The 14,514-nt window shown below is 53.2% G+C and overlaps 1 protein-coding gene across 32 annotated transcripts in view; it reads right to left on the bottom strand.

Annotated features, from left to right (window-relative positions):
- Window positions 1-1,237: 1,237 nt before the first annotated feature.
- CLEC16A (C-type lectin domain containing 16A) overlaps window positions 1,238-14,514 on the bottom strand; it is a 238,236-nt gene continuing 224,959 nt past the window's right edge. For 14 of the 32 annotated variants that reach the window (XM_077987242.1, XM_077987244.1, XM_077987243.1 and 11 more), the window contains one exon: window positions 1,238-4,980. In XM_077987242.1, the coding sequence (XP_077843368.1) occupies window positions 4,625-4,980 (356 nt within the window). In that variant the 3' untranslated portion in view covers window positions 1,238-4,624. Of the gene's footprint in view, window positions 4,981-9,043; window positions 9,168-14,514 lie in introns of all 32 variants that reach the window. The other 18 variants (XM_077987249.1, XM_077987251.1, XM_077987250.1 and 15 more) reach the window with 4 other exon arrangements.

Below are 14,514 nucleotides of genomic sequence, written 5' to 3'. Positions count from 1 at the left end.
CTGTTGGGCATATCCACTGGACCCTGTGAGGCTTCGCTTCATGGCTACCGAGTGGGACCCTCCCGAGGCTCTGGGGAAAATACTGACAGCAGCCGGTCTACGCACATCACTTCCAACCGCTGAGCAGGGGATATACAGACATGCTCTGGGGACACCAGAGACGCGGCCCCAGCCTCTCAACCAGCCCCAGGCGACCCCTGGGTTTGAACCTGGGCTGGGAATGCAAGGAGGGAGGAACTGTCACCCAGCAGGTCTCAGACATGTAAATGCCCACAAGGCCTGAGACCCGGGTGAAGCGGAGGCATGGGAGGGCAGCTCTGCCCTGGGCAGTGGCTTCCTCCTGTTGGCATAGCCCCAACCCTTGGCATGCGGTGAAGGAAAGGGGTTCCTTGTTCACTCTTTCTTGACTCAACTTGGTTTTCCTCCCAAGACCCAGAAGTTCCTGGCCATTTCTGGGTAGGGTTTAAGCCGGACGGGCAGATTTTAAGAACCTGCGATCCTGTTTCCAGGGATTTCTGGGTTTCACGCTGGTGGACGTTGGTGTTTCCGAGTCATGCCCACTCCAGCACTTCACCTGACTCTGTCCTCGGTGGGGAGTCTTCCTGCTTCCCTTGGCCTAGCCTGGCAACAATGCGGCTGCTCGCTACGCTTGTCCTGCAAGGTAGGGCTTGGCTGTCCCACTCCACGGATGCAGAGCCTGAGGCCTGGATGGGCAGCCACCTGCCCAACAGGGAAAAGATGCAGAATGTGGACCACGCTCCCTGCACCCAGCAGAGGTAAGGTGGGGACACTTCCTGATGGGGCCGACTGCCCCTGAGCAGTTATTCCCGGTCTCCGGTTAGTATGAGCCCCGACAACCTTTTAGGAACCCAGGGATGGGAGGGAACTTGGCACAGGGAGGAGGGAGAGGGAGGGGCTCCAGCCACCACACCCCTGCCAAGCGGCTGCGCCGGGATGAGGGGTCATTGGCTGGGAACCTTCCCCTGTACCAGGCCACGGCCTCCTGCCACAGCCCCCAGGAGCAGCACGCTACATTCTTGGTAACTTTTTTTCTCTTTTATTGCCAAGTTTAAATTTACAAGGAAGTTCCAGTTTTCATTTCCACCCTCGTGTTCAGTACCCATGAAGCATGAGTCACGCTGGCGAAAGGAGGTACTTCCCTAGAGCGGTCCCGAGGCTCAGCGGCATAGAGGTTTTCCAACCCTCGGTCCTCACTGAGACAAAAATTATTTACATATTTTTAGTTCAAGGAAACATAAGGAACTCGTACAGTGTATGCCCAATGTCAAGATGACTACATTAAATGCTTCAGATTTATTTATTGCATCTAGACAAGAAGATCAAAATCAGTTCACCCCACGCCTTTTCAAAAAACGGTGCATCTCAGAGACCTTGGAGGAATCTAGCGCGTGTCTGGCAGGGCTGCGCTTCTTCACCTGCCCCTTGGGTTGCTTGTGAATGCCAGCGTTTGGGTCATGGGAGGCTGCCAAGGCTGGGGGAGAGGGACCAGGTTGGGAGGGCGGCAGAGGAGGGGCTGCTCACAGAGGCCTCTCCTCCCAACCCTAGGCCATAGCGGAGGCTGGCCCTTCTGCCTGGGGGAGCACCTCAGCTGCCCTCATCTGACCTGCTGGGACAGGTACCTCCCACGTCCAGAAAGGGATGAGCACACCTCCACAGCAGCATTCAAAGCCAAGGTTTGGGAGTTCCTGCGGCCTGCCCTGCTCCCTGACTTGGCAAACCGAGCCAGATGGTGCACAGTGGAAGGGTGGACCAGGGCCTGGGCCATAACTCTAAGTGCTCTCTGCAGGGACTCGGGGGGCAGGCCAGTTGGGTCTGTGGGGGCTGACCTCAGATCTCTGAGGCTATGACCTGAGTGTCAGAAGCCACAGCCCCCGCTGTGGGCCTCCTCACCCTCCTGGTTCTTCCTCCGGATGCCAGGGACCCAGCATGTCTCGTCTGGACTGGCCTGTCTGGGAGTGCCCCAGCTATGAGGTTTGCGGGGAGCTCCTGAAGACACAGCTGTGCCCACTGCTGCTGAGACCCGGATGAGGTGGGGTCCTTTGGAGCCAAAATGGCTGGTGGCCTCCAATGGGCTCCCAGACCTCCTTACATAAGAAAAGCTTCTGGGAGCCCTGTTTATAGGAAATCCTCACCCCACATACCTGGAGGTGCCCCCAGAGGCAAGTCGCCAGCCCCAGCTGAAAGAGGCCCCTGAGAGCGACCCTGCAAGCCTGCACGGGGGAACTGCCGTCCTTGGCCAGGGATGCAGGGTAGAAGCCCTGCCCTGAGCAGTGTCTTATCCTCTGCTGGTCCTCCCGGGCATGCTGTCCAGCCCTGGCCAAGAACTCTCTCCTTCAGTGCTCAGTGTTCACAAGGCCAGTTGGAGCCCAGAGACTTCTGATAGCAGGCTGGTGGCCCACCCGTGTGGCGTGGAGTGAGCTGCAGGCTGTTCCTCCCAGTCATGCCTTGGGGCGGGGCAGCCACTTGCCTTCTCTAGTTTCTGCTGCCCCATAGACAGAGTCATTTCAAAACCAGAAGTGCATGTCTCAGGGGCTAGCCAGCTTCGGCCAGCTTGATCCTCTCCACCCCTCTTGCTCTTGCAAAATTAAGCAACACACAGGCTGCCTGCTGGGTGTGGGGTATCCCGTCTCCTGATGCTGTGGTCCTTCTCCCCATGATGGTCTTCCCCCTGCCCTACTCTGCCTTCCTTCTCTTCCAGGGACTCTGCGCATGGCCATGGTGGTCACAGTTTGCCCTTCCTTGGGGTTCTGCCCACGTGGCCCTCTTTCTGAGCTGTGTCTTTTCTCTATTGAAGCAAAGGTCCTTGTACCCGCAGCCATGAAGGCTGGGTGGGCACAGCTACCCGGAGGGCTTCTGATGACCCATGAAGGCTGGGTGGGCACAGCTACCCGGAGGGCTTCTGATGACCCATGAAGGCTGGGTGGGCACAGCTACCCGGAGGGCTTCTGATGACCCATGAAGGCTGGGTGGGCACAGCTACCTGGATGGCTTCTGAGTACTGAGGCCTGCCCCCATGGGCGCCACTCCCCCTCCTTGGCAGGACTGAGTTTCCTTCAGGAGGCTGAAAACTGCCCATGGCAGGCCGTGCCGGGACACTGGCTTGGCAGAGGAGATAGAGACTGTGTTCCTCTAAAATGCAGGGGGTAAAAGATCTCAGCGCGGCTACCCAGGCTACCCCATGGCCAGGCTCCGGCGGACACCTAACGCCCCTGGTGGGCACGTCTGCGGGCAGGTCTGGAGGAAAGTTGTGGAAGGTCTCACCAGTGACTAGAGAGGTGAGGGGCCGCTGGCCCTGGTGGACTCGGGGAGGGTGGATGACGGCCCGGGCCGTGAGTGCTGTGTCCGGCTCCCAAGCTGGCTGAGTAGAAAGGAACAGCTTGGGGGCTGTCTGATGCATCTGGGTCCTTGCCTGTACACACCGAGCCCGAATGGGGAAGGGAACCATGGGGTTTTAATTTCAGATCAGCAGCAGTAGCAGAAAGGGAGAGTCACAGACTCAGAGCTCTGGGGACACCACGCCCTTGCAGCTGGAGGGGAGCTGGCTCTGGGTCATCTCTTGGCACACGTGGGCACACAGAGTCGAGTGGCAGGTGACGCTGAGGGTGGCTTCCTTTGATTTCCATCATGGCCACAGGGTCTGCAGTCTTCACAGTCCCAAGTGGTTCCTTCTTAGAGATGGCAACACTGAAGAAGATGCTGGAAGCTGTCTCTGTTTGGTTTTGGTGAAGAGAAATGAGGAAGCGTCCTGAGTGGGGAGCTGGCTACATTCTTACTTTTCCTGGAGAAATCTTTCCATGATGGGAGCCCTCTCGGCTGCTACGGCAGAAAACCGTCCAGCCCTCTCAGCTCTGTTTGTACCTGAGAATACATGTATCTCCCTTGTTTTTGTTTAAAAAATAATCTAAACTTTCCAGGAAGGTACTTCATTATTCCACAGGTTTGCAGAGTTAGTGAGTAACAAAGAATCACTTAAGTAAATGGAAAAAGCCACACTAAGAACTCTAAAACATCAGGAAAGGTCCAGTGAAAATGATAATGAAATCTTAACTGTATTATTACACTTTTCACATGACATCAAACCTTAGTGCTGATGTTTTTGGACTCTTTTTTTAAATAGAAGTTTTAAAAATAAATGTTCACCTGCTGCCAAAAGCGGAAATAAATATCCAAAGGAGATGTTTATCTAAGTCTGCTTTTCTACAAATTTCTACATACAGTGACCTGGTCCAATTCTTCTGTGCACACTGGGGCTGGTGACAGAGGAGCCATATGACAGAGGAAGCAAGAGGTGCCGGTGGGTCCTGCCACCTGGGGCTCAGAGACACGGAGCCCAGGCAGCTCCCTGAGGTGGCTGGTGCAGTCATCTACATTCGCCGGGGTGTCTCCGCTGGTCCCAGCCTGCACGTGAAGAGATGCAAAGTGAAAAAGGAATTCAAGGGCAACATGGCCTTCTTCCCATTCAAGGGAGCGCAGGGATAGGTGGTTGAGATGGCTGCTGGGAGCTGCAGAGAACGGTGGGTGCTCCCAGCATGTCTTGCCAGTCAGCGGCACTGGGGTCCCTACCAGCAGGGCCACACACACAAAGGGAGGCCCCAGCACTGACTCAGTCCTCAGCAGGGCCCACAGGCTCAGCACATGCAGCCTCTTCGCCCAGGGGCTCCGTGCAGGCGGCGGCTGGTGTGGACAGCGGGGGGATGCCGGTGAGGCTGCGGAGGCTGTTGGGGTCAACTGGGGGGACAAGGGTCAGCGACTCGACGCTCAGCGTGTCAGCCGTGTCCTCGCAGAGCAGGGAAATGGTGGGCTGCTGGGCAGGGACGAGGCTGGGGGATAGGCTGGCTGTCTCCACGGCTGCGCTCCTGGCCATGTTCTTGCTGGGCTTGGAGTCTGCTTCCGTTTCGTTGACGATTACCAACTGGTCAGGAAGGTGAGGCTTAGGCAGTTCTGGAGTCATGGGGGCATCTGGATTGGGGGAGAGAAACCAGAAACACACTGAGCCCTTGAGACATCCCGTTGCGCTGCGCCCTCTGCTCCCATCCTGAACCGTGGCCCTGGTGAGCTAGGTGGGAGGTGGCTGGCTGGTGTGAGGGCTCAACGTGGCTCCACTCACTCCTTTTGGGGACACAGAACCTGCAAAATCCAGTCTGACCTAGGCCTGGGGAAAATGCAGCAGGGCCTAGGGTTACCCTGACTTGTGATATGAGGGGAACATTTAGGGCCTGTGCAAAATCAGCATGTGGATTTTGTGCAAAAGCACAGCACGTGCAAAAGCACAGTTCCTGGGTGCAGAGACCTCGATGACAGGATTTATGTGTGGGCAAATCTCAGGCCTGCCGGATAATAAATACTTGTTTAGGAAGTAAATGGGCTTGGGTGTGCTCGTAATGTCAGGCCATTTCCAGAGTATACATTTGATGACATTTACCCAAGAGGAAACCCACTGCAATATTTAAAAAAAAAAAAAAAAAAGAAAGAAAAAAAGGAAATTCTGTAGAACTTTTCAGCTTGCAAAACCAAAACAAAACCTTGGCCTGCCTCCTCCTCCTCCTCAAAGTGCTGAACCAGCACCCACCAAGGGGCTGCTGTGGTTAGTCAGGCCATTACTGTCCCGAGCTTCCCGGCGGCGGCCACTGAGAAACCACGCCAGGACCAAGGCAGGCGAGGTTCCACCCAATGCAGTTATTCTTAGGGCAGCAATTTCTTTTCTTGGTGCTTTTTTTTTTTGGCAGAGTCTCACTCTGTTGCCCAGGCTGGAGTGCAGTGGCGTGATCTTGGCTCACTGCAACCTCCACCTCCCAGGGTCAAGTGATTCTCGTGCCTCAGCCTCCCGAGTAGTTGTGATAACAGCCGCCTGCCGCCACATCTGGCTAATTTTTGTATTTTTGTAGAGATGAGGTTTCACCATGTTGGCCAGGCTGGTTTCAAACTCCTGACCTCAAGTGATCCGCCCGCCTCGGCCTCCCAAAGTGCTGGGATTACAGGCATGAGCCACCACGCCCGGCCCTTGGTGCTTTTCCAAATCCTACAGACACACGGTGGCCCATCTGCCTTCTAATGATGAACCTGCCTGAACAGAAACACCAGATGCAGCTGGAATTCATCGTGGAAAACATCTTCCAGCACTTCAGATGCTGGGTGTTTAAAAACATTGAGAAGACGAGAGTGGGCATCCTGCTTGGAGAGTGAATTCTCATTTGCACAGAGCTGGGGGTCCCCAAGCCATGGCGGGAAGTGCTGACGATGCCATATCAAGCTAAGAGTGACAGCAGCCTGGGGCCCGGGAAGCATGGTAGAATTTTTTTTTTTTGTTCAGCGTGATTCCAGTTTAGTTTTTTATTTTCTAAGTCAGGCCAAAATAAAACAGAACAGCAAACGGAACATAAAGCAAAATAACGGAAAAACAAAGAACGAAATAAAAGCAGGCAGCATATAGAAAGGGAAGAGGGAGAGGAAGAGAACTCTCATCACGGAGCGAAAGCACAACAGACAGACTGGATTTCAAAGCACACACCAGCATTTCTCCCCACAAGACTCCGGGCAAGATGAACTCTAAAAGGTTCCAATTCATTTCATTTCTTTTGTCTGAGACGGGGTCTCACTCTGTCACCCAGGCTGGAGTGCAGTGGCATGATCATAGCTCACTGTAGCCTCAACCTTCTGGGCTCAAGCAGTCCTTGAGTACTCACTGCCTCAGCCTCTTGAGTAGCTGGGACTACAGGCCCGTTCCACCACACCTGGCTAATTTTTAAAATTTTCTGTAGAGACGGGGTCTCGTTACGTTGCCCACGTTGGTCTGGAACTTCTGGGCTCAAGCAGTCCTTCTGCCTTGGCCTCTCAAAGTGCAGGGATGTGCACAGGTGTGAGCCACAGTGCCCAGCCCAATTAGATTCTTCCTAAGGCCTTTTTTTAAAAAGAGAGAGAGAGAAGATCTAGAGGAAACCATTGCATGAGGCTTTGGTCCTCGCTCTGGGAGGGTGGCAATGGGCATCAGTGAACACTAGTGGAAAAAGTGATTTGAGGTGTGATTTGAGCCCAGAAATGCTGAGTAAACACTACATGCGAATTCTGGTTTCTTTGAATTTCAACTAATTTGCTCCATTCAGTAAGGAGGCTTGTGGTGCTGGGCTGGTTTCAGCTCAGGCGTGCACCCTGACCTAGCATGATCTGCCTGCTATTCCTCAGAACCTGTGGTTCTCTGAGCAGGGCTCACCTGCTCTGGTGGCCTCTGCCCTTGCTTCAAATGGGCATGAGCAGATCTATGACGAACTCACACACATGTGGATCCACACATAAGTTTCGCTGCTGAGGAGACAGTTTAGAAATGACTAACTCCCCAAATGGTACTGTCCTACCATCTGCAGACAGAGTAGCCAAACGTTTCCTTCATGTTTTCTTAAAATTTCTATGTAAGTGTTTTCTCTCTTTGCTCAAGTCTGCATTTGCAAGCAGATACTCAAAATGCTGGCCAACTTCGTTCTCTGCTCCTTAATGGGGTGTTTGGTGATGAGAATAATCAGGGATGTGGAAACCTTGTAGGCAAATATATCAAAAAGAGTAAACCAATTAACAAACAATAGCACGCGCACAGAACTGTTTCTTCTTCAGGAAAAGGACCAACAATTTTTATTAAAAGGATTCGTTTTCCCCCTAAAGGTAGCCTCTTTTTTAATAGGAAGAAAATAACCCCTTCTTACCCATTGCCTACGACCTGGCCTTGTTGTTGTTGAACTGCTTCCTGAACTTGATCTACACGTGTATCCAACCAAGGGAGGTAAAAAAGGAGAACTCTGCCAGGTTTTCACTGGGGGGATAATTACCCAGTGAGGACACATTTTGTTTCTAGTCAAGCGCTGAGCTGCAAAAGTTACTGGTGAAGCCCTGGCTTCGTGCTTGCTGGTGTTTTTGAACTCGAGGGCCACAAGTTGAGGCCAGGCCCAGGAAATGAGGGATTTGGAGAAAAGTCTGACTTCCTGGCCATGGGCTGGGGAGACAAAGCCGAGGGGGTAATGGGACGTTCAGGAAGGCCATGTTTCCACGAGCAGTGGACAGACCTCCTGTGGCTGTGGCCTGTGAGGACACCAAGGCAGCAGGTCCCCCACATGCCTGGCCAGCACCTCTGAAACTGATCTGCAGGTCTAGGATGGGGCCTTAACATATCCTTGTCAAGCAAGTGGTGACTTCCAGCAAAAACTTGGATTTGTTGTGCTGGGCTGGGAAAAGGTGGGGCTGAGTGTTGTGGGGAAGAAAAGGATGGTACCTGTAGAACAAGTGCAGGGCAAAGCTCAGAGAAAATAGGATTTCAACACAAAAGAAGGCAAAGGCTCCCAGCAGACAAGCGCAAGGCCAATGGAGAAAAGCGCATCAGAAACCAGAGAAGAAGCGTCACAGGGGAGGCAGCAGGGATGGTCCCAACAGCGAGCCAGGCTGCTGGGTGGCGGCCCATGGACTAGCCTCATCGCTGTGTGGGTGCTACTCAGAAAGGGATATGGGGGGGGCCACAGCCATCCATGTGTCTACGAGGGAAATGGCTCTTGGCCTTTGGTCAAAACAGGACTGAATTTGTCACTTATCTTAGAGCAAGGCCAGGGGAAGAAAGGAAAAAGAAACGAGACTTCTTGGTTGCTTTCTACAAATTCTCACTTGGCCAGCCAACTGCCGCCCAACCCCCATGGCCTAAACTGCGGGGACCCCTGGGGGACTTGGCGGGAGCATCTGCTTCTGGCCCGGGCTGAGCCTGATGCTGCTGCACACTTCACAGAGGACAGCGTTTCCAGGCTGTACAGGTCTGGCTCAGAAGGACCGCCGTGAAGGTCAAGGGCCGGGGATCTGGTTTTCACATGAGGTGAGGCCAGAAAGGGAGCAGGGAGAGCCAACTTTGGGGGAAACTGGGGAAGTGCCGCCTTGGCAAACGGCTCTGTGCTCAGGCCCAGCTTGGCCCACCTTGCCAGCGTGGACCCTGCCGACTGTGGAAATGCAGCATGGCGAGTGGACGTCGCGGCCCGAGCGGCTCCCAGGGGAGACCTGCCTGAATTGACTGTGCGTGAGGTGTCGTGGCAGCCGCCGTTCGGAGCACTAAACCCAGTGGCCGCCATGACTGTCGGCCTCCGACAGGCTGAACACTCGCCGGCGTCCTTTCCTGCCACTTCTGACTAGAGGGAAAACACAGCGACAGATCATAGAAAGCCTTTAACAATGGGACGGCAGAGGCGACATGGAGGGGACACAGAGCAGCAGTGGACGCTGAGCACTGACGGCGGGGGAGACTCGTGGGGCAGTGCCCAGCATGGGCTTGTGGCCACCGGAGCATGGGGTGCTGGCCCCCCATGCAGAGAAGACACCCCCCATGCAACCCCCAGGACGAGGCAGGGTCAGGATCACTCAGAACCAAGTTGTTCACTCGTGCATCTTAATCGGGTTAGGGGCAGAGAAGGTGGGGTCCTGTTGGAAAGGAAAGACGGGTTCATCCGCAACATCTAGTCTCGGTCGGAAGCCTCAGGGGACGGAAGAACAGAATCACCTGTCGGTTTTAGACGTGGCCCACGAGTTAGGACACGAAAACCCTGCATCCTCAGGACAGTGTGAGGAGGGCAGGGTGTGTGGCTGGAGGACTGGTGTCAGACCAGCTAAGTGAATCAAGCAGATTTCTGACCCCAAGTGAGGAGGTTCTTGGTGTTACACGCTGACGCCAACAGCACAGCTCCGAGTCCTGGGAAAGCTCAGATGCTCAAGGCGCTCCACGAGCCTCTCCCTCAGCCACCTATCTGGGCAGTGACTTGGTGACCCGTGCCTTTGAAAATCAAGACTGAACCACAGCAGGAGAGCTGAGACCAGGTGCCAGGTGGCCGAGTGGGGCTTCTAATTGGCTGAAATAAAAACGTCAGGAGCATCTCACTGCGAAGGGAGAAACCACACTCTCAGAGACAAAGGCGGGTGAACACACAGCTTGAAAGTGACACCATAGAGCACTACAGTATGAAGGTCCTTAGATGCCACTGGACTATACACTGAAAAATGGCGAAAATGGTAAGGTTTATGTTATCCGTATGTTACCACAATAAAAAAGGATGATGCCACAGAGAAAACTGAGGAGAAAAGGGAACATATCTTACTTGGGGTTTCTATCCTTAAAACTCCAGCAGGACAGTGGTGACCGAGTTCAGTGGCACGCGGGTGGGTTTCAGGCCATCTGACTCTCAGTTGGCCCAAATGGGAGGTGTCATGGGGTGAAGGGGGCTCATATGGACACAGGCACAGGGGTGGGTCCACATGGGAGGGAAGCCAGGGAAGCTCCCTGTACTGGGCTGTCAACAGCAGCCAGACCCGTCTTTCTTTCTATAAAACCTCAGGGGACAATCGAGCTGGCCATGGCTCATAACCCAATGTGGTTTTGTTTGTTTGTTTGTTTTGAGACAGAGTCTCGCTCGGTTGCCCAGGCTGCAGCGCAGTGGCATGATCTCGGCTCACTGCAACCTCTGCCTCCCAGGTTCAAGCAATTCTTCTGCCTCAGTCTTCTGAGTAGCTGAGATTACAGAATGCCTGCCACCATGCCTGGCTAATTTTTGTATTTTTAGTAGAGATGGGGGTTCACCAAGTTGGCCCGGCTGATCTCAAACTCCTGACCTCACGTGATCCACCCGCCTTGGCCTCCCAAAGTACTGCAATTACAGGCATGAACCACCACACTCGGCCCTTTTTGTTTTTTAAAAATGAATATTTAATTACACCTACTATGTGCTCCCCCAAATTAAAATAAATAAATAAGCAGGCTGACATTCATGCTGTTGTCAGTTTTGAACAAACGGTTTTCTGTCTTCCCAATGTAGCTCGCGTGGAATGTATGTGAACTCCAAGTAATCTGGAGCTCAGAGGTGTGAGTGGGTTGTTTAAGAAACTCACTGTAGGTCAGAGTTCTTATCTGAGGAGATGGTTTTCCTATCAGCATCTCACCCAGAGAGTGTGAGTGTGTGTATGTGACTGTGTGCATGTGTGTGTGAGACCATGGACATACATTTGTGTATGACTGTGTGCATGTATGTCAATGTGGCTGTGTATTTATGTGTGACTATGTAAGTCCATTTGTATATCTGTGACTGCGTAAGCATGTGCAGTGGCATATGTGTGACTGTGTATGTGTGTGTGACTATGCATGCTCATTTGTATATGTGTGTATGTGCAGTGACATGTGTGTGACTGTATATGTGTGTGTGACTGCGCATGTATGTATGTGTGGGAGTGTGACTATGCATGCACATTTGTAGGTGTGAGTATGTGTACTGGCATGTGTATGATTGTGTATGTGTGTGTGACTATGCATGCACATTTGTATATGTGAGTGTGTATGTGCAGTGGCATGTGTGTGACTGTGTATGTGTGTGTGACTATGCATGCACATTTGTATATGTGAGTGTGTATGTGCAGTGGCATGTGTGTGACTGTGTGTGACTATGTGCATGTATGTATGTGTGGAAGTGTGACTATGCATGCACATTTGTAGGTGTGAGTATGTGTACTGGCATTTGTGTGACTGTGTATGTGTGTGTGACTATGCATGCACATTTGTATATGTGAGTATGTATGTGCAGTGGCATGTGTGTGACTATGTGTGGGAGTGTGACTATGCATGCACATTTGTATGAGTGTGTATGTGCAGTGGCCTGTGTGTGACTGTGTGTGACTATGCATGCACATTTGTATATGTGAGTATGTGCAGTGGCATGTGTGTGACTGTGTATGTGTGTGTGACTATGAGCATGTATATATGTGTGGGAGTGTGACTATGTATGCACATTTGTATATGTGAGTGTGTATGTGCCCTGGTATGTGTATGACTATGTGTGGGAGTGTGACTATGCATGCACATTTGTATGTGTGAATGTGTATGTGTACTGGCATGTGTGTGACTGTGTGTGACTATGCATGCACATTTGTATGTGTGAGTGTGTGTATGTACTGGCATGTGTGTGTGTGGGAGTGTGACTATGCCTGCACATTTGTAAGTGTGGCTGTATGAACATGCGCATTGGCATGTGTGACTGTGTGTGTGCAGAAGTGTCACTGTGTGGGTGCACAGTGGTATCCCAGAAGATATTTCTAATGTTTTCCTGTGGCCCCACATGTGGTTCTAAAATTGGGTAGTTTTTCACTTTCCCGCTGTATATTCTTTGCAAGTTCAGCTTCTCAAAACCATAAAATGTTTAAGGGGAAAAAATGCTGATTCCAACCCTGCAATTTTCTCACTAGGGACTGGCTGAGGCCTGCCAGGCTAGCTCTGCTGGATGTGTGGGCGACAAGATGCCTGGCTCCTGGACACATCGTGGGGAGGGTGTTGGGCTCTCCCCACAGAGCACTGGAGGATCTCACCGCACTTCTCGAAAGGACCGGCCATTAAAGTGCCCTGGGGCACAGTTACTCGGGTCATCAGGGAGTTCAGTGTCGACTCTCCCTTTGGTCTGGGGCCGGCACTGAAAGAGCCACTCCAGGGCACCCATAGCTCTGCCTCTGGTGTGCGAATGAGGCTCAGAGGCAGGTGCTGCACCCAGAGGGAGCCTCCAGGTGACCAGGGAGCCAGTGACCCCTCGGGGCTGTCCCCTTCCCCCTTCCGGCTGAGAGTCCCTCGCCTGTGCTGGGCCTGAAGCTACCACCGGGCCATAGGCTGTGGCACTGATGGGCATGGGGACTGTTCCTCAAAGGTGTCCTTCCCCTGCCCACAGCCTGTCTGCATTTGGGAAGACAGAATGTACAGGCAGACCCCAGGGAGATGGGCAAAAGGAATCCACTGGTCTCCAGGAGATTGTGGTTTCAGGCCCTGGTGGACTCATGTGAGACCCAAAGGCCACCTTCCTCATGGACCAGGGCCTCGCCAACCCCTCGTCCCCCGGCTGTCATCTCCAGCAATGCCACCTCTGGGAGCCTCCCGCAGCTGTTCTGTGTCAGCTGTGGGAACCTACTGCACCTTTCCTTTGTCACAGTTTGTAACTGCACGTGCTTCTGGGTGGCCACCTGATAGGCCTCAGCCACCCCGCCTGCCTGCAAGATCATGCTTTTTGCCACATTGTATCCCGAATGCTGTGCACAGTAGGGACTTATCCTAATCCTGCTTGCTTAGAAAAAAATAGTTCAGTGAGACAGGGAGTGGAGTGCCCAAACCCAGGGAAGATGAGATCCAGGGAGATGAGCCACTAAGAGGATGGAAGGCCACGTGGGGGCTGGGCGGGTGGAGGGACCTCTTGGATCAGCTCTCAAGTCCACAAAACCAAGAGGACAGCCTGAGCCTAAATCCTGGGAGCGAGGCTGAGGTCCCCACAGGAAAGTGAGAACATGTTTGGGATAAATGTGGGGAGTTTTCAACCCCAGGCAGGAAACCTAAGGTCCCCTGAGCTGGACACAGGGTGGAGGCGGAAAACCCAATTGAGCATCAGCTTGTTTCACTGCCTCATGTGGGATGAACCCACGTGGGCTCCCTGGGGTCCACTTTGTTACTGATTTTAAGAAAGCCCCAAGCCTTCCTCCCACAGGGGTTCACACCACCCAGCCTTCTACAGCTGGGGCTGCACATGTTAGCAGGCCTTCACGAGTGGGGCCGTGACTTTTCACTTGGGCCCTAGAGCGGCCATCCATGTTGGAAGGAGAAACACATTTCATGGGCTGCCTCCAACCACGATCCACACCGGGGCCCGGGTCTCTGGGACACCCTGGAGGTGCCTGAGACAGTCTTGGAAACCGCATCAGATATTCTGCTAGCTGTTTCAGAAGGTGGGCATGGGCTTTAGGGTTGCCAAGGCTAGGCTTCAGCTCCTGGCTCCTCTGCCGGCTAGCCGCATCCTCTGGGCCAAGTTGCACAACCTTTCTGGGCCTCTGTGTTTTCTACTGTTCAGTGTGAGGTGCAGCGTGGCAGGATTTAACAAGGGGACTTCTGTGAAGTGCCTACAAGCGTGGTGTCTGGCACAGGCGGGCTCAGTTTCAGGAGTGTCCACCTGGGACGCCACATAGCAGGTGCACACTGAGAAGGCCCTGCTGTGGCTACTACAGCAGGAGCCCACGCTGATTGGTGGGTGCCTGGGCCACAACAACTGTCAAAACAGCATGAAGGTCACTCGCAGCTTTCAACAACTTCCTTGAACAATTCAAGTGTTCAAAACCGTGGGCCAGAGCTATGGAAAACTGGGCCCGTCTCATCACTCGGGGGATGGCATATCTTGTGTACTTTCCCAACCAAACACCTGGCCATGCAAAGTGTGCTTTCAATGGCAAAGGAGGGCCAGGTGTGATGGCTCATGCCTGTAATTCTAGCACTTTGGGAGGCCGAGGTGGGTGGATCACTTGAGGTCAGTAGCTCAAGATCAGCCTGGCCAACATGGTGAAACCCCATCTCTACTAAAAACGCAAAAATTAGTTGGGCATGGTGGTGCGCATATGTAATCCCAGCTACTCAGGAGGCTGAGGTGAGAGAATTGCTTGAATCTGGGAGGTGGAGGTTGCAGTGAGCCAAGATTGCGA

The sequence above is a fragment of the Macaca mulatta genome, chromosome 20 (genome assembly GCF_049350105.2).
Source record: "Macaca mulatta isolate MMU2019108-1 chromosome 20, T2T-MMU8v2.0, whole genome shotgun sequence".
Taxonomy (NCBI): domain Eukaryota; kingdom Metazoa; phylum Chordata; class Mammalia; order Primates; family Cercopithecidae; genus Macaca; species Macaca mulatta.
Note: the sequence above shows the minus strand (reverse complement) of the source record. Positions and strands in the feature narration are given on the sequence as shown.